Below are 27,942 nucleotides of genomic sequence, written 5' to 3' on the forward strand. Positions count from 1 at the left end.
CACAGGCCCAGTTGCATGGTAGGTAAACGCCAACTATCATTGTCTTGGGAATTTTTAAAAAAGAAAACCTCCCCCATTATCTAAAATCGTTCTTACGCATGCTACTCTAACCTTTGAGACGCCAGTAATCTATATATATAAAAATGAAACCCACTTTCCGTTGTCACGATATATAACATGAAAACGGCTTGACCTATTTAGCTGAAAATTAGAGGGGAGGTAACTTAGACCCAGGAGAAGGTTTTAAGATAGTTTTTGTCACCATCCGGCTACGGGACGCGAGTGAAACCGCGGGCGAAAGCTAATATTTTAATGAAACTACTCTTACGCATTTTAAGTGTCAGAAATCAATTCTCCAGTATTACTTTCCGGACTCTAAAAATCGATTCAATCTAACATTAATGCCCATTTTCACCAACAAATACTTGAATTTAGGGATCCCCTACCTAAGAGTATGTCAATAGTGCAGCAGTGAATACTAATTTCGTTTTCACCAAGGTTTAAGTGTCCCTTATAACTTTTATTATAATGAGAGCCCTTAATCTAAGTGACACTTAGTTATGGATAAGTTAATTGATTGTTGGTTAAATGCCTTTTTTTTTAAATACTATTTCGCAATTTAATTGGTCGTCTCGGAAGCACCTAATGCTTCATGGCCCGCCAACCAGCAGCCATTTTTGTTTTGTTTGTTTATGTTTGGAAATTCTGAATCATTCTGAATTAAACGTCAAACGGAATGAAATTATTTATCAAAATTCCGCCTTTGACTTGACATATTCTATTCATGCACTCGATAGACATAGAACTTTAAAAACTGATTAAATTTAAAATAGCCATTTAAGGAGTGTAAATGTGACAATGGCCTTAATAAATCAATTAAATACTTTGCGATTGGATTATTTGGACCATGGCTGGGTGCAAGCTATTTACAATTCGGAGTTTCTGGAGTTCGATGATTTGCCGCCAGAATATGAGAATATTATGGAGGCTTTAGAACTGACCACTTTATTTAAAGATATAATACGTTCAACTGAAAATTGGTTAAACTCAGAAGAAATACCTCCAAATGAAAGGACTTGGGCTCAATTATCTCATTTAATTCCTTACAAAAAGATTTTAGCTATCATAGCATACTACTTAGATCGTGGATGCAAAAACATTGATATCAGAGAATACAGAAATGAGGCATTATTAGCATCTCGAGTTTACTACAAGTTGCTGTCAATACCAGGATACAAAGCTTATAATATATACCACTCACAACTGTTTGCCCAGTCACTTACGTGTTTGGTATTTCCAAAAACTATGTCTTTGCATAGAAGCAACCTCAGCCCCAGGGCTCTTACGTCAGAACTTAATTCCCTGCTGGCCGACTTGGTAGCATATGTTGCAGATTTGAAAGCTGTTGTTGGCAGTTTACACCTGTCTCCAACAGATATGAATTTTGAAGATATTTTAAGCAATTTGGTAGATGTGACTAGCTGCGACATAGTCACTAAAAATAACATAGGTAAGGCTTGACTAATATAAAATAATGCTCTATAAATTCTAGGCTTTTGCATACTAATAAATAATGTTTATTTTTTAGATAAAACAAGTCTTCAAAATATAATTGGCATGATATTGGGTATTATCGACGGCTTATTGCAAACATCGAATAAAGAACCAAATGAAATTGCAATAATGCTGCTGTTTAAATGTATGATACCCAAGTTGACAGCATCATGTATGGAACACAAGAGTTCCGAGGTAAGTTCTAATAAGATATCATTAAAAGCATGTATCATTATATGAAGGGCTATATAGAAGGAATATACTTACATAAAATATTACATACTCTATGCTTGTACTCTACATGTTTAAGGACGAAATGTTTGCATGTAACTATAAAAAATAAATTCAATAATCACTAATTTTAACGTTAAAATGCTGCAATCCCATTATGTATCATGCTATATTTTATTTGGTTGTGTCTGAGAAGAATTTTTGACTTAACGGTTACTATTTATTTTTCAGAATTTAACTCAATCAGCATATGTGACATATTCATTTTTGATAATAACTAAGTATGGCACATCAGCAATACCAAGTTATGCATTGATGATTGAGTATTTATGCTACACTGCAGATGGGCTGGTAAGAAAAACATAGTACTTATACAATACTATATTATAGAGTTAATAAACATACGGTACCTTAAATGAAAATTATTAAGAATAGAAATGCATTATATTATAATGCCATACAATTTGTCATGGATATAATATTTTGAAAGATAAAGATAAAAAGTAATTTATTCAAAGTAGGCTGAAAATCAGCACTATTTGGAGGTCACATCTACAAAAGACAGGCCCAAAAATGCCTGTCTTTCACCACTACCTGTGTTTTTGCTGGAAAAAATGAATAAAAAAAATGCAAAAAAATAAATTATAACGCCTCCATATTTGGTCCAAATGGGTACAGGTATGCTCACCTACATGTGATTATGTTATGACGCTTTTCATGGTTTACAGGAACGCTATGAAGTTCGCGAGCGGAGAGCTGAATTAGTTGTAGGTTTGATGTCCGCTTTGACTCCACTGCCTTTCAAAAAGATCTTTCAATGGATAATAGAATTATCCAACACAGCGAAACTGGTACATCGACAGGTTGCAGTGGTACGTAATTGTGTTTAAAATAAGCAAGTAGGTGTATTAGAAGATAGATTAATTTTAACTTCAGTTAAATTGAGCATGTTATGAGGTTAATAAGTGAATAAGCATAATGGTTTACTATTAAATATTTTTTTTTGTTTCAGGAAATTATGTCTCATATGATAGAAAAAGATATTAAAGAAACTCCTCCAGAACATGACAGGGAATCAGGTATGTTTCTTTGTCCGATTATTCTTTTCTTTGATATGGAATTGTATTTTTTTTCTAACATTCATAATCCTTTTTAATTTTCGTAATCGTTTTTCACGGTTACACCCATGTCCCGGAAAAACTTCTTATTCGTTATTGTAAAATCCATATAGTTTTAGCTGATACATTGGATGAATCTCAACCAACCAACACTGCAGTTGAACAAATGAATGACAGCAGCCCTGACTCAGGTGATAATATTATAATGGCCTGCCAACAGACTAGTGCAGTAGACGTACGTATAACTACTAGTATAAAATTTTGTAAGTTATTTAAAAAAGCTTTAGCTTTTTCATCGTAGCTACCGCCCAATTAACTTCCTCTTGTCTTGGCTCTTCAATCAGATACAAATCTTAATTCATGCACTAGAAGTACACAAACATAAGTTGACTTGTTTTCTCATAGTATAAGTGAATTGTATTTTTTATGAGAAATAAATATCTTAAACCAGAAACATCAAGTTAAATAAGAAATTGAATTTATAGTTGACTATCCAGCTGAACAGCAAGGGCATATAATATTTTAAGATGTTCATTACAGGGGCCAGGGCTTCCACTTTCGGATGTGGAAAGACTGAGTCTACTACAAGAACGACGACATAGGGTGCCATACTCGGAGATCTTTCGCGCGGTATTCGACCGAGTGAACGATGACTCGGGATCATTGCGACAGCGCGCTCTCGGATTCTTTACATACTGTCTGACCATCGAACGCCCAGTGATGGTTAATGCTATCAAGGTAAGCTTATTTAATTTTTAGAAATGGCCACCATTGTACTCCAACATCCCCATGTTCGAAACGTTTTGTGACCTGTTCATGCAAATTATTAATAATCAATTCAAAGGTATTTCCAGAAAAAATATTATATGAGATTTAAATAAACTGGTTTTTTTTTTTCCTCACAATGTTTTGTTTATAACTAAAAATGGTACAATTTCTCAGTCTTATATGTATTACATATGTGAGGAGCTGGTGTCCGTGAAAGGCATGGGATGCCTGTGTTACGGATCACCAGTGCCCCACCCATCGGACATGTAGATTCAATTTTGACTGGATGCATTTTATACATAGCGTGAATTTTATACATTTTGTACATATACAAAATAGTAAAAAAGATTCAACTTAAAATGAAGTGTATGGGCAGTAGTTGCCGTGTTCGGTACGTTGTTATGCTCGGTGTGTCGGTGCCAGGAAGTGAACGGGCCGGGCGCGGTGCCGCGGCTGCTGGTGGCGGGCGCCCGCAGCGCGTGCGACGAGCGCGCCGTGGTGCGCAAGGCGGCGGCGCTGCTGGTGCTGCGCCTGCTCTGCTCGCGCTGCATACCCGAGCCCAGGCCTGACGACGTACTTGTAAGCACACCTTCTATTGTACTAACCAAGTTATGTGCTAGAACCTCATGTACTTATGTAACCTTATGTACCCTTGTGTACTCCCTTATCAGGTTTTTTATTGTCCTAATACTGGGCACAGGCCCGTTCTCTCACAGATAAGGATTGAATATTTGAATGCAAATTTTAATGTAAGTGAATTTTTAACTATATCGGATGGATGTTGCCCTTGTTTTGAGGGCTGAATACACCCCCCGATGCCACGACATCATTTAAATCATTGGAAGTAGATGTTTTTCTTTGATTAATTAAGAGAGTTGATAGGTATGTGTATGCTAACTAGGTCCTGGTGAACCTGTGTCGCGACGCGAGTATAATAGTGCGGACGGCTGCTATCAGCGGTTTGGGCGAGCTGGTGGTGCTGCAGCCCACGGACGTGGTCGTAGAGGCCTTCCTCACCGGCCCCATGCATCAGGTCACTGACCCTGAAGCAAAAGTAAGCTTTCATTTAATCAACTACTTAAACTAGTACTTAAACATTCCATAACAACCAACATTTTTCTCCAATGTATGCTTTACCGATACAGCCAGATACAACGGGCATAGAGAGGCAGATACAACGGTTTTTGTTGTTCACGCTAATGCTACTTGCACAAATCATAAAATTGCGTTCTATTACCAAACATTAGGGCAAAAGAGAGAGTCACCAAATGTCACTGTATGAAAATTTGAAGCCGCACAGATGAAAGCTCACAAATTTTATCAATTTAGCAAACATATGGAAATACGATATATTATTTCAGGTACAAGAACAAGTGCTGAATCTAATTGAGGATGTACTAATCAGACGAGTGAGTCTATTTAGAGGGCCAGATAAGGAAGACCCGCTGCCGTGGTTGATTCTTGCTGGCATATTGCGCCGGAAAATGAAGAGACACTTGCAGAAAATCTGCTTTATGATGTCCAAGTCATCTCAATGCATCAAGTAAGATAAATATGACCCATCAGATATATATGTTATGGACCATGTGATTAATTCGGGCATTATTTATAATGCCCGAGCATTATGAATAATGTCTAGCTTTATCGGGCCAAGTGATTAATAACTATCTTAACTTCATTATTTATCACATTGCACGGGCATTATTATATTGCTACATGATAGTTGGGCAAATTGATAATAAAGCTATATTTTATGCGGTGCGAGGGTGGCAATTGTTCAAATAAATAAATCCTGTTACTAGCTACACATTTTAAATTATATGTTCTATTTTAATGGGAAATTATAAGTCTAGCCACAAAATTATTAATTGGACAATTGTCATCTAATTTACTAACTCGGCCTCGTTTTTCTTGATCTCATTTTTCTTGGCTCCTTTTTTTTATGGTAGAATTTAATTTGGATTCAAAACATTGTATTAAAATCTGAACTTAGTGACAAAAACGAATCGCTGCAAAACCGACTCCACGTAGTCTTGTCTGCCCTACCCCTAGAGTGCAATTCAAAACCGCGTAGGCGCGGAGGGGCGAGGCGGCCTGCGAGCTGAGGCGCAGGTAGTTGAAGCGCTCGCCGCCACGGCTGAGGCTGACCGGCTGAGCCGGCCAGCAAGCCGAAGCTGCGGTGGTGAGCGTGAAAACCATCTGCGACGATAAGCTCGCATGGGACCGCCGGAGCCCCGCAGCGCCGGAGCCGTGACAGAAGCCATGCTTGCTGCATGTTGCATGCTTACTTCCATGCTCTGTCAATTGATATGGGATGTGTTATATTTCAAACGTACTGAGTAAAAAAATTAGAAGCTAAATAAATATATTTTATGATGTCATCTAGACACACGGCAGTGTGTCCGCCAAGTTCGAGCAAAAAAAGCGACACACCGGCCGTGGGTTATATTACACGAACCATTTCGGGCCAAATTCGACCCCCCTATAACTCAAAATCTATTTTATTTATGCATATCAAATTTCTAGTATCTGTTGAGACCCCCTCACTTATCTAAAATACAAAATTTCATTAATATACCTATTGTAGGTCTTGAGATATTGACGTCAGAAAATCGCTATTTTTACTATACACTCACTGACTGACTCACTCATCAAAAACCTAGACCACTTCCAATGGTCGTATTGACTTGAAATTTGGCATGGAGGTAGGTCTTTATGTCAAGGTAAAGGTAAAAATCAGAAAATGGCCAAGTGTGAGTCGGTTTCAAAATAATGAAGGTGTAAAATACTCAGTGTAAATTTATACCCCTAAGGAACTAAAACGAACTAAATTTATCTATATTTATATAATATATCTTCGAATGGTCGTACCGATCTGAAATTCGTTACAAAGGTTTGTATTTAGTCAAAGTAAAAATCTGAAAACGGCCAAGTGTGAGTCACTTTCGAAAATAACGAATGTGTAACTTTGATCCACGAACATAATATATGATAACATGTCATGTCAGTCAGTTAGTAAATCTAGTCCATTTAGTTAATCTAGTTTATTTCTTTGTAAGAAGCATAGTGCATATTCAAAAATCTGAAAGATAGTATAAATGAGACATTTCCTTAACTAACTTAATCATAAGAAAAAAATAAAATAAACAACTTTACAAAAATAAATGAAATCCCACCCAAAACAAAAATGTGAAAGGCTGCCAAGTTCGATAATATGGAAATCCTTCGCCTATAAAAGAAGTGAGATCTGAATAAGTACCAAGTTCCATACACATACCTCAGTTAAAAATAGTTACTTTTTAATAATGTTACTTGGCAAGTTTTAATAGAAAATTAAATACTTGATTCATTGCGTTTAGTAGGTTTATAACAAGGTGTGTGAAAACTTGCCAAGTAACATCATTAAAAAGTAACTATTTTTAACTGAGGTATGTGTATGGAACTTGGTACTTATTCAGATCTCACTTCTTTTATAGGCGAAGGATTTCCATACTATCGAACTTGGCAGCCTTTCACATTTTTGTTTTGGGTGGGATTTAATAGTATTTCAGAAGTTTACTTTAGTTTAGCATGCTACAAATTTAATTGTGGCTGACTTAGTAATTCAGAAGGCAACATACAGTTTTGGGGGCGAGTAATGATATTAAAAAGAAGCCTGTTTAAATAGCACCCTATTTTAATTATATTTTCTATGTGACTTTTATTTAGAGAAGCTAAATAATAAAAGTTAATTATGCCAAATAATGAGTCCGATCGCTTAAACTTTAGTTTATTTTGTTTTATAATAATAAGTCATTTGTATAAAACAAAGATACGTTGTAAATTTTTGGTTTTAAATTTAATTATATTTTATGTTATATTTTTAATATGACTTTCCTTAACTTTTAAATGCAAAAACTAGTGGATTTTTAAGGCAGAAGTCCTTCATAATTAATCCAAATCATGAGGCTGATTATTTAAGTGGTTTAATATTTAGTTTATTTTAAGTTAAATGTCAATAACAATAAAAAAAAAAAAAAATATGTTTGTATTACTTTGCCCAAAAGGTCACGGGCAATATGTATAGTGCCCGGTCAATTTGATTATTTGAATAATTCTTATCAAATTGCACTCTCATATTGGGCATTATTCATAATGACCGGGCATTATGTATACTGCCCAATTTATCACTCGGTCCATAACATATACATGCTTTAGATAAATAACTTTGACTGGCTGTGGTTTTAATATTGTTTTTTTTTTTTTTTGTAAAAAAATGACTTGGCTTTGCTAAGCTAGCACTGCGCTTCCATCAGATTTTGTTAATGGAAACCCTAATAATTAGATCATCATCATTATCTCAGCCATAGGACGTCCACTGCTGAATATAGGCCTCCCCTTTAGATCTCCACAGATACCTGTTGGAGGGACCTGCATTCAGCGTCTTCCGGCGACCTTTTTAAGGTCGTCTGTCCACCTTGTTGGTGGACGCCCTACGCTGCGCTTGTTAGTCCGATCTATTATTTAGATTATATGAGTCATCTAACATAGTTAACTTTGTTGGGCAGTCACCGTCTCGTGGACAAGCTGAGCAGCCACCTGGGAGCGCTGAGCGACGAGCGCGACGTGCAGTGCTTGCTACTGCTCACCTGCGTCGCCAGGCACGTCGACTATCCCGACGTGGGATTCGTACTCGACTACTACTACAAACTCACTGATAATGAAGATGTAAGCACTCTTTAATCTATTTGCAATTGCTTTTTAAAATGAAAATAAATTCCTTCATACCTAATAAAATTAGTATGTAGTCTTAAGCCAAAGTATACCGACAACATAAACGTGTGTTTTCTTAAAACAACTTTTTACTATAAAGTTTCACGTTCTATTTTCAAAACGGACGTGTATGTTGTTGGCGAAGTTGAGCGTTAAACTAATAATAGACTGACTTATCTCCCCACTCAGAGACATTTAATGATTACTTAAGTCACTCCTTAGTGACGGAATGTCATACAAATCCTTTACTAAGGAATGGCTTAAGTAACCATTAAATGTCTCTGAGTGGGGAGGTTAAAGTTGCTAATATGCCAATCTATACTAATATTATAAAGCTGAAGAGTTTGTTTGTTTGAACGTGCTAATCTCAGGAACTACTGGTCCGATTTGAAAAATTCTTTCAGTATTAGATAGCCCATTTATCGAGGAACTATATTATACTTTTTATCCGGGTTCGTGCAGAGGTTCCCACGGGATGCGGGTGAAACCGCTGGCACGAGCTAGTTTCAACTAATGATGATATTTCGTTCTCAAATAATGAACATTTGTAATGTTTATTTCCTTAGCTGCATGACGTTCGAGCATTATCGCTAACGCTAGACCTGTTGGGTTCGTGGTCACGGTTCGTGCTATCACACGATCGAACTCTGTTGCGGGATCATCTCGTTCGACGTCTAGCTGCAGCAACGGATGATGGTACGACACTCTTTATTTAATTTACCTTGAACAAAGGTAGATGTTTCTATTGGAATATTCATATTTTAAATGTTTCCCTCAGGATGCCGAATATGGAGCGCTCAGCTGGCAGCTCAACTAGATTTTGATAATCTATCATGGGCCACAGAAATGATGCAGTTGTGTAAGTCTAAATAAAGTAATTTTATTACCTAAAAATAATGAAACATAACAGCGACACATTAAAATCGATAATAAGGTAGGTAGATAAAGGCGTCAATTTTGTACGGTTCCAAGGAGTGAGTCTCATTGAGAAGAACCGGCAAGAATCGCTATAGATACTCTTCAAAAAAAAAATTTTGTAATCGTTTTTTTACAGTACAAGTTATCATGAGAAAGTTATAAAGTGCAAACGAAGTTAATATGATGTATCACTAAGGCCCGGTTGTTCGAAGCTCGGTTACGTCGAGGTTAGGGTTAAATTCTAATTACAGTAAAATTAACAGGGTTTAAATTCAATATATAAAATAAATAATAAAAACGTCAAATTAACCGTGGTCGAAATTGACAACGGTCAAATTTTAACTTAAACTTTACCGTAACGTATGAACAACCGGGCCTTAATGATACAAAAGTTGCACGTAATGTTGCCGTGCTAAGTAAATATGTATGTGTATGTAGCGGAGCGTCGCGTGGCGGAGTCGGGCGACGTGCTGGAGGCGCTGCGAGCCGCCGACCTGTCGCTGGTGGCGCCGGCGCCGCCCTCGCCAGTGCTGCTCAAGTTCTTCCTCAACGCGCTCAACGATCCGCCACCAGGTGACTAACCTAACAACTATATTTGGTTTTAACTATGAAAACTTATTTAAATAAAATATACCTAATACCTATATTCTATTTTAACTATGACTTGTGTAAATAAAATTTTACTTCATTACAATGAATGCCTCAAAACTGTCGTGTGCCTCAAAATTGGAAGTCTAGTATCCTGAGTTTGATTACACAAACAGGTATTTTTTCCACAAACTGTGTTACGCCCTTCATTGCCTTATGTCACTTCCTTGCCTTCTGCTTGGTCGCGAGCGACCATGATAAAAAAAACAGCTTCGCTCGTGCCTGCAAACCACGCGTGCGTACCGCGTAGCACGCGGCGCGGACTCCGCGGCGTGCTGATCAACCGCGTCGCGCAGCTTTGTCCTAGGACATGTTGCATGACACGAGCACGCGAAGCGTCCATCCGCGTCGGCCGTCAGATGTTAAATAAAGCAGAAATGAGCTTTTGGATTTATATACAAGATGATGACGTCTCAATTATTAGAATAAATAAGTTTATTGTCTAGTTGAAAAAAATAATGGTTTAAAACTGTAGTATTTTTGTTTGTTGCGTCAGAGTGGGACGAGGTAGTGTACGGGTCCTTGGTGGCGGGCGCGGGGCGCATGTGTGTGCGCGAGCGCGAGGCGGCCGCGCAGGTGGCGCCGCTGCTCGCCGCGCTGCTGTCGCGCCCGCGCGAGCCGCTCAACGTGCGCCTCAACTGCTTCGCCGCGCTCAGCGACATATGTGCCAGGTACGTGACTGCGCCGCTGCTCGCCGCGCTGCTGTCGCGCCCGCGCGAGCCGCTCAACGTGCGCCTCAACTGCTTCGCCGCGCTCAGCGACATATGTGCCAGGTACGTGACTGCGCCGCTGCTCGCCGCGCTGCTGTCGCGCCCGCGCGAGCCGCTCAACGTGCGCCTCAACTGCTTCGCCGCGCTCAGCGACATATGTGCCAGGTACGTGACTGCTGTCTGACCAACGTGTACCGTTTTGCCCGGGTTAATGGGTTGAAGAGGTCATAGGTACGGGCTGTCGCTCCTTATAAAACTTTGGCACTCGGCTGCTTCTGGTTGGACTGGAAGCCGACCCCAACATAGTTGGGCAAAGGCTAGGCAGATGATGACACAAATTGTAATTCAAGCTTGAATAACATGCAGAGATGTAATATTGGCATTGTTTACTTAGGTACACGTGCATAGTGGAGCCGCTGCTGGGCTCGATGTGCGGCTGCCTGTTCACGGAGGCGCCGGCGCCGCTGCGGCGCAAGGCGGCGCGGGAGCTCACGCGCCTGCTGCTGGGCGGCTTCCTGCGCCTGCGCACTCCGCTCTACTACCGGTTAGTCAAACTATATAAGAGGTATACAAGAAAGGTATACAAGGTACGCGTATATAAGGGGTAAACACTTAACACCTCTTATATACGCAACAAACTACTACTATCTTCTAAAAAGTGCTACCTACTCGTATCTTCGTACGTTTGAATAATTCTTTCATCATTAGGAAGCTACACAATTTGCGCTGAACATAAGCTATGTTTTCTCCCTATATCTTGTATATTAATAAAGGACGTTTTTTTTTTAAAAGATACTGCGCACTCTTGGCGGACGAAGACGACGATGTTCGCGAGCCGGCCGAGTACTACGTGACGTGCGGCCTCACTACTGACTCGATCTACCATCACTTTGTAGAGTGTGTGCTCTATTATAACCACGAAGAGAAAGGTTCGTTATTCACATAATTATTTTATTATAAAGAAACTTAAATAATTAGAACCGCTATTTTTGTTTTGAAGATAGATAAATATTTTCAACTTTAACTTGGTGTAAGTAAGCTACAGCGAGTTATGCAGAAGAGTATTAAAAAAATATGTTTTCTTCATATTACCCATAAATCCTATTTTCAATTTTATTAACAGATCGCATAGATTTCGACGACCGTCAATTGATCTACGACGTGATGCTACAACGCATGTCGATAGTACAAAAGCTTAACATTCAGTGTCGCCTCGCGCGGGAAGTATTGGAGCATGCCGCCGATCTGACCGACGAAGGCGATGGGGAACTACCCCCAGAAATTAACGCCGCCCTACTCGACACTATCACTTTACTATGTGGACCTAGGATGAAACTACCTAGTGAGTATAACCTCTTTTTAAATTTTGTAATCATTAAAAAAAAAAAAAATATGAACAGCCTCTGAGTGCGGGGGTAAAATAACTTGAATTGAATTCCAATACAGCCCCAACGCCCATTTAATTTTTCAGATCTGAATCAATTTTTCATGTAACTTTACAGAAAAACAAAAACCGTCCGAGGTGAATGACATAGACGAATTGCAGGAGCGTGTCACCAATAACATTGTCTCTCATGTAAGTAGTTTTACATAGTTGTCGTAATTTTATAAATTTCTATGCCCTTAAATTATTTTGTATAATTAATTAATACATTCTATATATTTTAATAAATAATTATTAGCTTAATTTGCATTATAAAACTCAGGAATAAATAGGAAACTATTGTAATTAATTTTATTTTCCTTTAAAAAGAGTGTTCTGTCCATGGAGTTTCTTGCCAGGTTCTTCTCCATGAGACCAACTCTTTGGAACCGTGCAACTAACTTGACGTTTCGAAAGAGTATAGGCCTGTTTTAAATAAAAAATAATGACTTTGACTTTGAATATATTAATTTCTTTAGAAAATGAAGATCACCGTAGCGGAGGTGTTAGTACCCGCGGTGCTGAGATTGCACTCGCGGCTCAAGTCGCGAGGCGGACAGATCAACACCTATCTCATTCACATTGCTAGTGACTTGCTGAAGGATTACGAACTAGAGGTAAGATTCATCGTACATAGCATCATATTTGTCTTCCAGGCTGCCTACAGTGCAGACAATTACAAAAATCATTTAAAATACTCATTAACCAAATACATACACTCATGACAAACATACTTGTAAAGTTTTCCCATTTTAATAAGGAAAATAGTAAATAAAAACATTAACACAAATATTTTTTATGAAAAACATCAACCATACAAAATTGGGCTCAAAAATAAAAAGAATGTACGAAGGTGCTGCATTGTGTAATAAATAAGTTACCAAGTAATATTAAAAATGCAAAGTCCATGTCAATAAAAAAAAAAACTTAAAATATATTTTGCCAAACTGCGCACTTTAGCATAATGTCGCTTCCAGTTGTTCGTTCTACCCGTATGTTTATAATTTAACTACGCAAGTATTTATCCAAGTACCCTACATTTTTTTACTTTTTATTATTTCTTTTAAACTGACGTGAAGAAAGAAGTTTTGCTATCTGATACTGAACGCTGACGTTTAATCATGTTTGTAAATTAATGTTTAAGTTTTCTTATGTAAGTGAACTGTAATACTTATGGGAAACTAGCTTCCGCACGCGACTTTGACCGCGTAGATTCAGCATTGGATTTCCGTTCGGATTTAAGTATAAGAAGTTACGGTATCCTTGAGTTAAATCAGGCTATTTCATAATCGTAAGTAACAAGTAAAAACCTTCGGAATTATAAGTTTGTTCAGCTCTCTCAAGAAAGATAACTTCCTAGCTAAAGAGTTAATACAAGTTACGATTCCGTCAGGTGTATTTCCATATTCTTAACAGCATTTTGATGAATAGATCTAAACATACGATGTTTTTGTGATGTTGGCCACATACTAAGGATGCATCGATCAAATAACTGTGTCATTTCGGCCACACTTAAACTTACAACATTTACAATAATTATTTTTTGTATGATTTATTATTAATTTGTAAGATTTTTTTCTATATTTATTACATACCTCATTTGAATAGTGAGATCGTGGTGCGACCAATAGGCATGATGACAGTAATCAAAAATCATTAAAATAATATATTTATTAAATTAAACTTGACGCTTGGAATATAAAACGCGCATTGTTTTCCTTATTAATAATGTGATTAATATGTATTTTTATAAAATAAAATTACGAAATAAGGCAATCCGCCATAATATCTTGAACACCAATCAGAGCTCATGACGTCATCTCTCAAAACAACTCGCGCGAAAGCGCGCGAACGTCACATTTCGTTATTGTGAACTTCCACTGCGATCTTTGTTTTTAATTAATTAATTGTTTATAACACGAGTTATGGAGCCCGGATTTATCAAGGCAAACCGCGCTAATTTGCCTAGAATTGATATCATAATGCTGGGAAAGTTTTTGGCATCAAATAAAGATTTTTGTTCAGCTGAATTTAGAAATGTTAAAACTTCCATGTAAGTATACAAGTATAATTAAAAAACAATGAGAGATGAAACCTAACCTCGAAATAGTTATTTACATTATAAACTATGCTAGAATCTAGAGATCTATGTAATAACTTACATCAAAGTGATCTTCACAAAAATAAAGTTAGTACCCTGGGCAATATTGCTTTTGAATCTCGCCTTGCAATTTTAAGCCACTTGTTTCGTATTTTTTTATTGTGAGGAACGTACACAAATAACTTATCAGGAGTTGTTTTGGATGTGTTCTTACACTGGGGGACCCCACAACACCTATGCCCTTTCAAATTCATATTTAATAACACAAAAAACTTAATTATTGCACGAGCGTTGTTTACTTGCGTCTTGTAATTTCAGTCGTGACGTCACAAATGACGACATGACACTGACAAGCGTTTTCGCGCCGGATTCAAAGTGGACAGAGAAAAAATGCAATTATTTGATAAAAAAACTTCGCATTTTCTTAAAATTAATAATTTTTCATATAAAATAGACGTATACCTACATCATACAAAGGAATTTAAAAATTTGTCATCATGCCTATTGAAACAAATGTAGAAATAGTAGGGAAACCAAAAACTTTTGCATACAGATTTCATTTCATACGTAGGTAGGCGGGCCACGAAAAAGTGAGCTGGTTTATGAGGAATAGCTTCCGCCCGCGTCGAGTTTGGTTATATCGCGTTTCCAAGTCTTCAAAAACTATCCTATGTTCTTTATTGTTGTATGTTTATGTTGTTTATTGTTGTTGTTTGTTATGTTCTCAAGGTCAACTCTAGCTCTGTACCTAGTTTTATTAAATTAAGTTCAGTGGTTTAGACGTACAGACATAGTTACTTTCGCATTTATAATACATATTATTATAGTAGCGATAATGCTATGTTGTCACAGAACCATTATTAATTCTAAGAGGATTTGAAGAACAACATTTCATCTCCTTTGTTACCCATACAAATACTGTTATTTCTATACATCTTATTTTGACCATCTAAGAGATAGAATTTCCAAACAAATTTCCAAAAATCCTTTCTTATATGGAAGACATAAGGATTACTTCCTTCAAATTTCAAGACTCCATGTCCGGCGATGCAGACTTGTGTTAATCCGTTAGGCAATCAAGACAATGGATATTATATACAGGAATGAATTTTATTCAGTGCGCAAACTTTGTCAACTTATAGTTAAATAAGTTTTATAGATACGTATATTTTTATGTTGTTGTGTTTTGACTTTGACTTTAGTACAAGTTTCTTTTGTAACCGATTGTATGGTCGCAGTCATCATAGTAAGCAAGGCGGCAACGCGAAACCCGATTCCAAATACTCCGAATAGTTAGTGTCCATATTTTGCTGATTTTAGGGTGCATAAAAATATGAAAAAATGATTTTTATTGATGATGCAGATGTTCTGTTATTTGCGCAATGCTTAAAATTCAATCCTGATATAATTTGATCACCTAATATAGGAATATTTACTTAAAAGTTCATATAAAACGTTATCCTGTAGTTATCTGATTTCTCAAAGTTACTTCCATTCACAGATCAAGGAGTTATTTGAAGACAACGTGGAGCTGATGAAGTCCATCCAGCTGTTCCAAGAGACGATCGGCCTGGAGGTGACGTTCGGCAACGTGCGCAACCTGGTGACGTCCACCGCGCCCGCCGAGCCCGACACCCCCCGCGCCCCGCGCAAGCGCCCCCGCCCCCCGGCCCTCACCCCAAGGAAGCGGGCCCTGCGCATTTGACACCCGTACTTGACCATAGACCTCGACGATATGCCCATCTACGACGACTTCCGCTCCAGAAACATCACCGTACGGTCTCTGTCCGCATCCGACACTTCAGACAATGAACGGTCGACACCTGCTGATGAATCGGCTAGGTCTGACCGGGCGAGTTCGCGTAACCAGCTACCGGTGCCTGCATCGTCGCAGCGGCCGGCAGCTCGCGCTAGAGGCTCGCGGAGACCCTCCACTGCACGACGAGTGTCGCCGAACACTAGACGAACGCAGAATATATGTTGTTTACCAAGATCAGTATCGAGTAATCCCAGAAGGACAAACGTTCCTCCAAAGCGTGGATCCCACGCGTCTACGCCAAAATATTATGACTATTTAGATTTTCTAAGGAGAGTCATGAAATTAAGTCAACATCAGATAGCACGTACAACGGGTCAGTCATTTGCGCAACCAAGTCCTATAGCGAGGCCGGCAAGAGATAATCGTAGGCGTATCGTTCGTACAGAGAGTGAATCAGATGATTTGTTTGATAAAGTAGTAAGACAACCCAGCACTTCTAAAAAGTCAAGAGATCTGTCGCAAAGATCTAAGCGTCCAACTAAAGATACATTTGATTATACAAAATCACCTCCCAGCACTTCTCAAGGGGCACACAGTCAGCTCACACAGTTGATTAGTTCAAGACGGCCTCCGCAGCAATCTATTGATCGTGGAAAATCTCTACCCAGCTTTACAAAAGAGGCACAAATTCTGTTGACAGATATCGGGCGTAGTCTGGATGATTTATTTGACTATACCAAAACTCTACCCTGTACTTCAAAAGAGTCACAGCGTCTACTTGAATGCTCTTCAATGGGTGCTCGTAGACGGTTTAGGGAAACGAGACCTGTTTCGGAAGATTCATCTGATTCTACGTCCTTACCAAGAACACCTATAAGTTATGGTGGTCCAAAAATTCGGGCTAGTCCGGAAGGTTCCGCGCATATGCGGCGAATACATCCACCTGAACGTTCCTCGTCGGAAGACGCAGACCTTTCCATAGATTCATTTAGTGCACTCGGACTTAGCCAACTATGCGCTGATTCAGATATTGAGCCGTCACCGACGACTGACACATCGCGAGTCGCATTTGCCATTCCTTCAAAACCTTTACCTACTAAACCAGCTTCAGATGAAATTAAAAATGCTGACCGTAATCCCGAGAAAAATAAAACAAAACTAGAAGACACACGCTTGACAAAACGTGATCGGAGTCAATCAGAGACAGTAACACGTCCACATAAACTCATGCCTAGCATATCTGTCTCGCTACCATTACCATCGAATTTTAACGTTGACATATTGAAAAAACTTCAATGCCAAAAAACTGATACACACACGCCAAAAAATGCAACGATATCTATCTCGGATCGTAGATCGTCGCAAGATCGTGCGTCAAAAGATCGCAAAGCTGAGGCTCAAGTACCGTCGAAGCGCTCACGCAATCTATCAGAAGGACAGATTCCGAAGAAAAAACAAAGTTTATCAGTATCTCTGCCTTTACCACCGAATATTGACTTAAGGTCATTGGCAATTACAAGACGCTTTTCTTTAGAAACTACACCGACAATCGCAACAGAAACTGGTCCATCAAGCGCTGCGGGTGAATCTCTATCTGAGGCTGCAACTGAGTGTGTGCCCGTAGTTTCACTTGAACTTCCCGAAACCTCAAGTCACCTATTAGAAGCTTCAATTAGCCAACCTGAAACAACGTCTAGTCCATCAATCGTTGATCATGCTACGCCGAGCTTTGCCTTCAGACAGTCTGTAGAAGCACCAAGACTCGAAACTAATACAGCTAATGCTGCGGCGGATGATATAGGTGAAGGTTACATTTGTCCTGCACCTGGCCTGTCGAGAGATGATATTGTCGAATCGCCTATACTTAGGGGTACAGCATACACTCCAGTAGAGCCAGTAACTTATGTTTGCGAGCCAGATTTATCAAGTTTTCCACAATCAACATTGCCTGGCATTTCTAGACAAAACACTGTTTCATCCAGATTTAAACCCTATCTAAGGTACACTGCGCCTAGGCCTTCGAGATACCCACGACAGTCATGGAGAGCTTCAGCTGGTCAGTACAATTCATCAACTGGGTCATCAAGATATGTATCCGGCTTCGGTACGGGATATGGTTCAGGACCTGTAAGATATACACGTCCTTTAAGACCCGTGGGCCCTACAAGGGGTGGATCACGGCCGCCTTTTGTTCAAAATCGACACTATTTTCGTGAATCGAATCCACCTACATACTATACGCCTAGGCCACCGACGTTTTCACCTGGTCCGTTTACAGATCAGTTTGAGCAAAGAAACAATGTGCCCCGACCATCAATAGCTGAATCAAGTCAGCAAAGGTATCCTTTTGGTTACTCAAGTAATGAACCATGGCCAAGATCGCATTTGTTTCGCGGACCTCCACCACAGAACGTCCGTCACCCAAGACAGCATGGATATACCTCAAGATATTCACCTTATTCATATACGAATAAGGCTCGTAGGAAGTAAACAGCACAATTAATATACTGAGTGTTTCTTTACGCGGTCGGCACTGGCGTCTGTCACGTAGGTACGAAACAGGCCATCGTCGAGACTCGCGTATATAGCATATCAGCATGGTGCTTCTTAAGACAATAGTGAAGCAAGTAAAGTGATTTTAGTATTGTAAGCGATTTCGGCAATCAAAAGGCGTCACGTAGAATGTGGGCTATAAATTCAGGGTAAATGTTCACTAGGCTAATTATGTAAATATGTTTAAAAGTGCATCCACGCTACAGTTACGTTTTCCTTAAAAACAATTTCAAAAGTGTAACATTAGGTAACTTTTGAGGAAATTTGCTTAGGGATGCTCTTCACTCCATATCGCGACTGTATATTATAGTCACTATAAAAACCTTTTGGCAATATGGCTCTATATGTAACTGAGGTTTGGATGCATTTTAACTTAAAGTTAGTTAACTACTGTACCAATTTTGGTCAGCGTTATAAAAATTATAATATCTTAGGGTGCTTACATAAAGAAACAGGTTACCGGTACAGACAAACCTGTACGGGTAGGTACCGATCAGTGCAGGTATAATATTTCAATACAATCCAATTGACTCACTTATAAAGAAACAGGTTGTTACTTACCTGTTTCTTTATAACGGCCAGTTTCTTCATCAAAAGTTAAAGTAATGTCTAAAGTAAAAGTAACAGTCAAATTCGTTTTTTCAAGGCTAAAGTGACAGCAAAACTAATAGAAAAATTTAATTTGACCATTACTTTTACTTTAGGCCATAACTTTAACTTTAACTTTTGATGAAGAAACTGGCCGTAAGTGAGGTACCTACCCGTACAGGTTTGTCTGTACCGGTAACCTGTTTCTTTATGTAAGCACCCTAAGACTGTGTAAGAAAATATTAGTACATATTTATCAACAGATGGAAAAAATATTTTCTGCGCATTTTTAGGATAATGTGCAAAATAATATGTCAGCTTTGGCTTTTTGTTGCTTTGATTTGACGTTTTGTAACTGCTATCTTTTGATTCTCTCTGACTTGAATATTCACAATCATTTAACAATATTGAATGGTCATGGTAATGGGAAAACAAATGCCGTCTTGAGAAAATAATGTCTGTAAGTATATTTTTTAGTCTTACACTAATTAAAATAAACTGACTTTTTGAATTATTGATATCAATACTTTACTTTTAAGTTTTGTAATTATGTATACTTATGCAAACCAAAACACACCTGTAGGAAATGACTGAAAAACAACTATGGCTTTACTTGCATTTCAAGGGAACTTAGTGTTGTCAATCGAATATAAAGTATCCCTACTATGTACCGGCACTATTTATAAGATGCTATGAACACGACGACTTTGACACGAACAGCAACACGGACGTCGCATATGTTGCAACGAATGTGGAGCCGCACTTGTATACATATAGACCAGCGTTTGTATCTCTCACCGGAAAATATGCGCCAATGGTGCAGGTAAAGATACTACAGTGTGAACTGCAATTTTGAATGATAAAGCAAACGTCTGTACTGTACGGTATGCCTTTTCAAGTGTTGGTACCACAATAAAAGATCTCGTGTAACTTTGAATGACTTTTGAGTAGTCGCCGTGTGCATAGGCCTAAGCTATGTGACAATATTATTTATAAACAACGGTTGTACAGATGGTGTCTTTTGGTCTGCATTAAATCAAAGAATTCATACAAATGTATGTATTTAAAGTTCTATTTACAAGTTTTTGAATATATTCTTCTTATTGTGAAAATACTTATTAGATAGTTTCGGCATGCGAAGATTGTCTTTCTATTGTCGAATTAAAACCTAAATACTTATAATAAATAATATCATAATCATCGAGACTTTTTATGCCAATATCTGCCCAACCTTTACCCGATACTATCAATATTATAATGATCTCCGCAACCCAGTTACCGGTTAGCCTGATAGGTATAATATTGAGTTTCCAGACTTTGTCATCTAGATGGTCGTAACGTCGTACATCTGTGAAGGCAGTGCAGTAGGTAATTTGTGCAAATATGCTTTCCAGGGCATGTAGGAAGTTACAGAAAAGGCTAGACAAATCGACATTCATAAACGCAAATTCGTCAGAATAGCGAGTGCACTCTACTCCGCACACTGCAAATTTTTACCCGACCGATGTGTGGACTCATAAATCAGCATTGAGATGGATATTAGAACGCACATTTACAACGTTCAGATATGTAGTCGACATCAGCAGACCGACTGAAAACTTTGATTAGATTCAAGAGACAACGGATTACATTGCAGTGTGCGATTTGCTCTGAGATTTACTAAATAATGTGAATGAAAAGAATATTCGTAAACTACGCGTGCCATTTTGATGCACTCCTTTAATTTGTCGACGTCGTTATATGACAATTATGTATAAGGCAGTTTACATAGCGAAACAACAACACAGGTTTAAACTTTCCTTGTCATTTAATTAATTATGCATGTGTACAAGAATAACAATAATATTATTGATAAGGCATTCAAACTTAATAAATTATTTATTATACAACATTACTCAAATTTAACTTAACAACTAGATCACTCTCGTTCTCTATTTTAAACTCTTTTCCAAATGTTTTCTTTAACAACAAGTCAATAGCCGCTTCTTCTGAAAACGAAAAAACAAAACGATTAATTCCAAAACATTCAATTAATTCACTAGCTTCCATCAGTGGTTTTACTCTCGTTCCGTGCGGACTTATAATCTTCCTCGATAAATTGAGCACTTAAAGATTTTTTTATCAAACCTGTAGTTCCCGATATTAGCACGTTCAAACAAACAAAATCTTTAGCTAATAGTGATGATGTCCTCCTAGCCGATTATCGGCTACGGCTGCTGTTCTCATGTAAGGAGATTAGCCATCTGCCCAGGATATATTATAGTGCACGAGCATTTGCCCAGACACAGGTGCACTCACTATTCCTTCACTCTCATAGCCCGATGGGACGGCAATCCGACACGAGTGGAGAGAGATCAGGTGCTGGACCGACATTTACGTGCTCTCCGATGCACGGGTGTATCAATTACCAACTTCCAGGCTCCGGGCTGCTTTGTGAAAGTTTATAAAACCCACAAAGTGATTTCGGCCCGACCCGGGAATCGAACCCGAGACCTCATGCTCAGCAGCCGCGCTTGCGACAGCTAGACCAACGAGGCAGATCAATAAAATTATTAGAATGTTGCATGTTTTTACATAATTAACTTACCCGTAACTTGTATAGCCAGTAATTGATGAACAATATGTCGTGCAGTAGTCTTGAACAAATCACGACTGCTTATTTTTTTCTTCTTATAATACGGCATGAGCAATTTAACCACAAGTCCAGCAAGGTCCACTTTTTCTGCTTTCTTTGTAGTAGTTTCATTCTTTTTATTCGCGTCACTTTTGCTCTTATGTTTACTCTCTTTACGATGTGGTTTTTCTGATCTATGTTTATCGCTTTTACCTTCTCTAGATTTTCTTTCATCTTTACTTTTCTTACTTAAACTAAGTTTGTGTTTAGAAACATTCAAAGATTTGTCCTTATGTTTAGATGGTGATGGGGAAGACTTTATGCTAAGAATTTCTTGAGTGGTATCAATGTCAAGCTGTTTTTCAACAGGTTCTGGTTCGGGTGGCAGATCTTTAAACATTTGTAATTTTTGTAAAACAGCGTCAGCTTCAAGGCTCAATTTACGAGCTTTGTTCAAATTTGCATCATCCCCCTCTACGAGTAGCGAGTCTGAAGAAAAACTCTGTTTATTTTCATTAGAAGAAGTATCCCTATCGTTTTTCGATTCAATGGAATCACTTGTATTTTGATCATTTTTTGTATCACTTATAATCAACGTCTCTTCCCCACTTTTGTTCACTGTTAAATCAGTACCATCATCTATCACTAATTCTTTTTCAGATTCATCATCCGACTGACCAAATAGGGATGCTGATTCCGCGGAAGTATCTTGCTTCTTTGTTGATTCTTGGTTCGGTTCCTTGGCGCTATCATTTACTTTGGACATTTTTTTCTTTTTATGGTGTCCTTTATCACGATCCGTTACTTTAATTTTCTTTGATATGTTTCTTTCATCTTCGCTGTCAGAAGACTCACCAAAAAGAGCTTTAATCTTTCGTTTTGAAGGAGCTTTACTTTTGGATATCTTGCAATCTGTTTTCGTTTCGTCTTTTACTTTTACATTCCTGTGTCTTATATCTTCTTGTTCCTTATCAACATTGCAATCTTCTTTATGTTTATTTGGTATACCTTTTAGTGTTATATTTATAACAAAAGTTTTTGAATCTATAGACTTTACATGGTCAACAATAGTGTGAGTATTTTCATTTTTATCTACAACTTCGCCACTTATTTCTTTTAATTTGAGTGTTGTATCGTTACTGTTACTTCGATCGTTAATAACACTACTTTTACTGTCTTCATCATTGTCATCAATTACGAGACCGTCATTATCACTTTCGTGTGAAGTAGTCTCAGGAGATTCAACTGATGCTGTTTTAAAAAAGTTTTTTAGTTTTGTTTGTGTTAAGGGATCCCTCCTGAAAGAATTTGCTTTCCTTTTTGATTCATTGTCTGCTTTACATAACTTTCGTGCTTCATTTTTATTTTCCATATCTTTTGAACAAAAAAGTAATTTAAATCATCGTCGATATCGTCTAGTACTATAATATTAATTGTATTCATACACTACCACACTCAAACTCCTCACATACAACAAATTAATCATCATCCTCCGAGCCTTTTTCCCAACTATGTTGGGGTCGGCTTCCAGTCTAACCGGATTCAGCTGAGTACCAGTGCTTTACAAGAAGCGACTGCTATATCTGACCTCCTCAACCCAGTTACCCGGGCAACCCGATACCCCTTGGTTAGACTGGTGTCAGACTTACTGGCTTCTGACTACCCGTAACAACTGCCAAGGATGTTCAATGACAGCTGGGACCTACAGTTTAACGTGCCATCCGAAACACAGTCACTGGTGTCTAAGATATACTTAGAAAGTACATACAAACTTAGAAAAATTGCATTGGTACTTGCCTGACATACAACAAATTAATATTAATTATTTATGAAGCTTCAATCTTACAATCAGTTATGGCATATAACAATGCAAACTTCCTTTAATCCGTCAGAAGTCACTACAATGGCAACACAACTCCTTACACCCTTTCCCTTCCTTACACGTAGTGAATTACCTCAATCTTACCTAATTGTGATGCTGTGATAAAACCATTATTGTTTTGTACCCGTTCTAATTCACGAGTAGCTTCATATTTATTCACATCGAAACTTTTCAGTTGGGGATAAATTTCATCTTTGCAAGCTTTTATAGATGCTATCTGTAAATGGAAAAAACATTTAAGATACAATCATGTGTATTCGTGTAGTCGCTAAAAGTATGTTTCGGAAATAAGTAAATTGCTTACCAGTTTCGACATAGCCCTTCTATACAAACTGATGACTGTGCTATTAGAGAAGGCTTCGTATTCTAGTTCTATTGCGCACTGTTCTATGTCCAGTCTAGAAAGGGGCTTATCAAAATTGTCGCGATCCTTTGTGCTATAAAAGTTGTTACTCAGAGCATCGGTCAATAATGTAAGGTAGCCATCGCGGCTTGATACTGTTAATCCGGTTACCTGAAATAAAATCGCTTATATTTTTCATTAACTGCTTATATTTTATGTGAAAAACATGAAAATGACAATGACAAATCTCCGATGTCAAATATTTTGTAGGCTCAAAAATGAGTTTGAGTTGAAGTTTATAAAGCCTTATTTGTGTGGCTTATTTAATCTCTATTTTAGACGGCGCCGACCACTAATGATATTGGGAGAAGAGCACGAGGATGGTAATTTTGAATAATATTTTGTCGGAATTTCCTTAGTATTATTAAAACGTTCTTACGCATCGCCAAAATAGAATATTGTTACTGTAATACTTTGAATCCGCGAATACTTTGCATCTTGATGGAAAGAAGAAAAATTAATTGCTATAAATGCAGAATGTATTGATGGTCAAAGTTGTTTTATATAGGTATTTTTAAATGTGTGAGACTTGTTTCCGGACCCAGATAAAACATAGGCCATGTTCAGCGACGATAGTGTAGCTTCCTAACATGAAAGAATTCCGGGGCCTATTCCATACAAACAAACAAACAAATCTTTCTTAGAAGAATCTTTCATATAAATTGAGAAATATTAAGAACTTTGAATGAATCATCAGATTTATAAGAGTTAAGAAGAAATGAAATAAAACAAACCTTATTAGCCGTACTCTGAGCTGCTTTGCATTTGGAATTCTTAGCAGATTCTGCGTCGATACTAGATTTCTTATCCTCCGTGCGTTTCTTTCTGTTGGCGAACTCTTGCATTATAAGCGATTTGGTTTCCTGTGCTATGCGACGTCGACTACTTTCGCCGTCGGAATCGCCACTGTCACCTCCGCCGCCGTAGTAAGACTCCGCTTCTCTGTTATGGTAATTAATTGTTGTTTTGGTATTATGTTCTCCTTAAGGAAACATTTTATTATGAAGGGGATAAATCTATTTTAGGTATGTTTAAGTCAAATATTTTTTTACTTGTTCAAATAGGAGTAGGTGCCTAATTAGCGTTTTGGTGAGTGCTGTTCAATGCAATTGACGTGAAAAAGTCGAAATCAAAGGTTTTTATTTCACTTATTAAAGGTGCTTAAAAATTTTTTTGTTTAGTCTTCAGATAGTTTTTTGGGATTTATAGATCATAATGCAGATAAATGATAGTACTCACATTACAAAGATCAGATATTTGGCCAATATCAGACCGGCTGAAAAGTTTGATTGGAAACAAGATTTCTTTAAATTCAGTATTCCAAAGAGGACTTGTTTTTATGACTTCTAAGTGTTGAAGTTGAGAGAGATAAGTGAATGTAGTGCTAACCTCTTCTGGCCTTGTCGGCCTTCCCCATAGAGGTCGGACACGTCTTGGCTGACGACGAGGCCGCCGGAGCGCAGCTGCGCGGAGGAGGCGCGGCGCTGGTGCTGGTCCAGCGCGCGCCGCACGTTGCGCTCGTCCGCGCACACGTCGCAGCGCCCGCCGCACTTCGGGATCTCCTCGCCGAAGTATTCCGCGAATACTTTGTGCCGACACCTTTAGCAAATCATTTCAAAATAAATACACATTATAGGTACATTTTTTATGAAAATGCTAAAAGCGAATGGTTCATAAAACTTACTTGATCTCTTCGCAGTATTTCACCATTATTTCAAAACTTTTATAAGCGACCTTACACCGATTTTTTTGTTCTGGAGTTTTACATCGCCCTACTTCCGATTTGAGAAGAAAGTCGACAGCATTGCGCTCGCTGCGGCAGTAGTAAATGCGACAGAAAGCAGGTTTTCCGTCACGACCAGCTCTGCCAGATTCCTGGTTTGAAAATATTGTATTGTTTAGTATTTGAAGTATTCTATGACCTAGAATTAACTGAAATTTAATATTCCTTATCTCATGCCTGTGAACATGATAATTCTCAAATCAGTAAGAAAAACAAAAAAGGAAATGAAACAACATGTTACTTGATAGTAAGCAGCGACATTCTGCGCGATGCCCCAATGCGCGACTGCGCGTACACTCGCTTTGTCGACGCCCATGCCGAACGATACGGTGGCGCACACGCACGGGACTTCACCCCGTGACCATCTCTCTTGTACAGTTATACGATCCCCAGATTTCAAACCTTAAATTTCAGGTTCAGTATAAAACATATGTTTTAGTATTAATTAACAAAAATATATGTAATTGAAAATGCAACTTATATCAAGAAAAGTTTTTCATTCAATGTTGGTGTGTATGTATGTAAAAATACCACACATCAAAATTATGTTTTATAATATTAAGCATTTGCAAAGCATACCTCCATGATAAGCTAAAGACATTAGACCCCTTTTACATAACATGTTAGCTAAATCTTCAGTTTGTTCCCGTGTTCGACAATAAACAATAACTGCATTTTTATCTTTCTGAAATATGGCATAAGTACAGTTGAAAACAATTTAGTAAAAAAGTTATATTAATATATGGTAAAACGGGTATGCATAAATTTTTTAATACTAACAGGTTTCACATTTTCATCTTCCTTGAGGCTTTTTTTTAAGAATTCCATTAAATGGCCCACCTCATCATCAATACAGTTTTGATATACTACATCATAGAACAGGTTTCTTCTGAAACTTGGTGTTTTATATTGTGCAACAGGTAGTAACAGCTTGAGATTAGACAGTATGTCCTTTGCCACTTCAGCACTTGCTGTGGCTGTGAGAGCAACCCATGGTACACTTTTATATTGTTCTCTGAGATCACCTAATTTCAAATAATCAGGTCTGAAGTCATGTCCCCACTCACTCACACAATGAGCTTCATCTACAACTATATACGAGACTTTCTTATATTTAACAAGGTGCTCCAAAAGAGATTTAAATGTGCCAGTTGCAGCCTGTTCGGGTGTGACATATAAAAACCTTGTGTTGGGTTTCATGCTCCTTAAATCATTAAGAACTCTCTCCCTGTCTTTGGATGTCATTTTAGAGTTGATAGATTCTGCAGTAATTTTAATTTTGGAGAGGTGATCGATTTGGTCTTTGATGAGTGCCAGAAGGGGAGAGAATACAATTGCAACTTTGTTGTCTTGCAACATGGCTGGTAGCTGGAAGCACAGTGACTTGCCAGATCCAGTTGGCATTGATACATATACATCATGAACTCCTGGAATTATAAATGAGAGTTACAATAAAGTTTGCTAGTCCTAGATATACGTGCATGTACTTATTTGGTACCTATTTTATGATATTTTTCTACAAATTGATTGATTTATATAAGGGTTAGTTTAGTGGAGGAATAGCCATCAGCCTTAATGTATGTGGCTATTTTTGTAACACTGTTGGAATGTCCATGTTGCAGCAAATATTAATGTATTTACCTGAAAGGTAAATTAGCTTTGGCTAAAATTGTTCTACTTACCTCTAGCTATAGCCCTAATTGCACGCTCTTGAAGTTCACTTTTGAACTTTCGATGTCCAAAACATTGAAACAATTTTTCTGTTACGTTATCCATAACGATAGCTGTTATTGCACTCCTATCACCAAGAAAATTATGGCACGTTTATAGTTGAGACTTTTAACCATATTAAGTGTGAAGGCATATTTCATATAAAAATAATGGTAAAATACTATAAATAAAGAATAAATAAAACAACCTCAAATTATTTCGTATCTAAATACATCACTGACAGTGACAAAACATTGACATAGCGTGACATTGACAGCAGATTTAGCGCGGTCAATACTTAATTTTTAATGATTATGAAACGGGTAAAATAAGACTGGAACGGGAGGTTTTCTTTTTGAGAATTAAAATTAAATAGTTCCGAAGAACTCGTTAGATATCTACTAAGCTTTTGTGGGCTTTTGCCAAA

The 27,942-nt window shown here is 37.9% G+C and overlaps 2 protein-coding genes across 3 annotated transcripts; one reads left to right on the plus strand and one right to left on the minus strand.

The window, feature by feature from the left end:
• The first annotated feature begins 725 nt into the window (after window positions 1–725).
• On the plus strand, window positions 726–16,101 carry LOC124629847 (condensin-2 complex subunit D3-like). Of its 2 annotated transcripts, none has more exons than XM_047163452.1 (21): window positions 726–1,510; window positions 1,589–1,749; window positions 2,017–2,136; window positions 2,514–2,657; window positions 2,798–2,864; window positions 3,023–3,138; window positions 3,444–3,641; window positions 4,095–4,250; window positions 4,573–4,725; window positions 5,033–5,214; window positions 8,219–8,378; window positions 8,990–9,119; window positions 9,202–9,282; window positions 9,780–9,914; window positions 10,486–10,864; window positions 11,094–11,243; window positions 11,492–11,628; window positions 11,823–12,041; window positions 12,202–12,275; window positions 12,602–12,739; window positions 15,725–16,052. In XM_047163452.1, exons 1-21 carry the CDS (start codon window positions 859–861, stop codon window positions 15,926–15,928), a joined length of 3,756 nt encoding a protein of 1,251 aa, XP_047019408.1. In that variant the 5' UTR covers window positions 726–858; the 3' UTR covers window positions 15,929–16,052. The 2 variants fall into 2 exon arrangements, with proteins under 2 accessions (XP_047019408.1, XP_047019407.1); XM_047163451.1 differs by having other exon boundaries at window positions 729–1,510; window positions 3,017–3,138; window positions 15,725–16,101.
• A 4,806-nt stretch (window positions 16,102–20,907) lies between these two features.
• LOC124629925 (ATP-dependent DNA helicase Q5-like) lies at window positions 20,908–27,754 on the minus strand. Its single transcript, XM_047163600.1, has 11 exons — window positions 27,488–27,754; window positions 26,586–27,232; window positions 26,385–26,490; window positions 26,047–26,207; window positions 25,707–25,897; window positions 25,412–25,621; window positions 24,757–24,964; window positions 23,924–24,133; window positions 23,704–23,836; window positions 21,711–23,111; window positions 20,908–21,111 (listed from the first exon to the last, which is right to left on the minus strand). The coding sequence occupies exons 1-11, from the start codon at window positions 27,579–27,581 to the stop codon at window positions 21,005–21,007; spliced, it is 3,468 nt and encodes a 1,155-aa protein (XP_047019556.1). The 5' UTR covers window positions 27,582–27,754; the 3' UTR covers window positions 20,908–21,004.
• Window positions 27,755–27,942: the final 188 nt, after the last annotated feature.

The sequence above is a fragment of the Helicoverpa zea genome, chromosome 4 (assembly GCF_022581195.2).
Source record: "Helicoverpa zea isolate HzStark_Cry1AcR chromosome 4, ilHelZeax1.1, whole genome shotgun sequence".
Taxonomy (NCBI): domain Eukaryota; kingdom Metazoa; phylum Arthropoda; class Insecta; order Lepidoptera; family Noctuidae; genus Helicoverpa; species Helicoverpa zea.

What these genes read in the sequence shown, in the direction of transcription:
- LOC124629847 (XM_047163451.1), top strand. Translation starts at nt 859, where the DNA reads ATGGCCTTAATAAATCAATTAAATACTTTGCGATTGGATTATTTGGAC. An exon ending in ACCTAGGATGAAACTACCTA is followed by an intron (nt 12,042 to 12,201) that starts GTGAGTATAACC and finishes GTAACTTTACAG; the next exon opens with AAAAACAAAAACCGTCCGAG. An exon ending in TGAAGGATTACGAACTAGAG is followed by an intron (nt 12,740 to 15,724) that starts GTAAGATTCATC and finishes TTCCATTCACAG; the next exon opens with ATCAAGGAGTTATTTGAAGA.
- LOC124629925 (XM_047163600.1), bottom strand. Translation starts at nt 27,581, where the DNA reads ATGGATAACGTAACAGAAAAATTGTTTCAATGTTTTGGACATCGAAAG. An exon ending in GTCTTTAGCTTATCATGGAG is followed by an intron (nt 26,208 to 26,384) that starts GTATGCTTTGCA and finishes CTGAAATTTAAG; the next exon opens with GTTTGAAATCTGGGGATCGT. An exon ending in GGCCGACAAGGCCAGAAGAG is followed by an intron (nt 24,965 to 25,411) that starts GTTAGCACTACA and finishes TTACCATAACAG; the next exon opens with AGAAGCGGAGTCTTACTACG.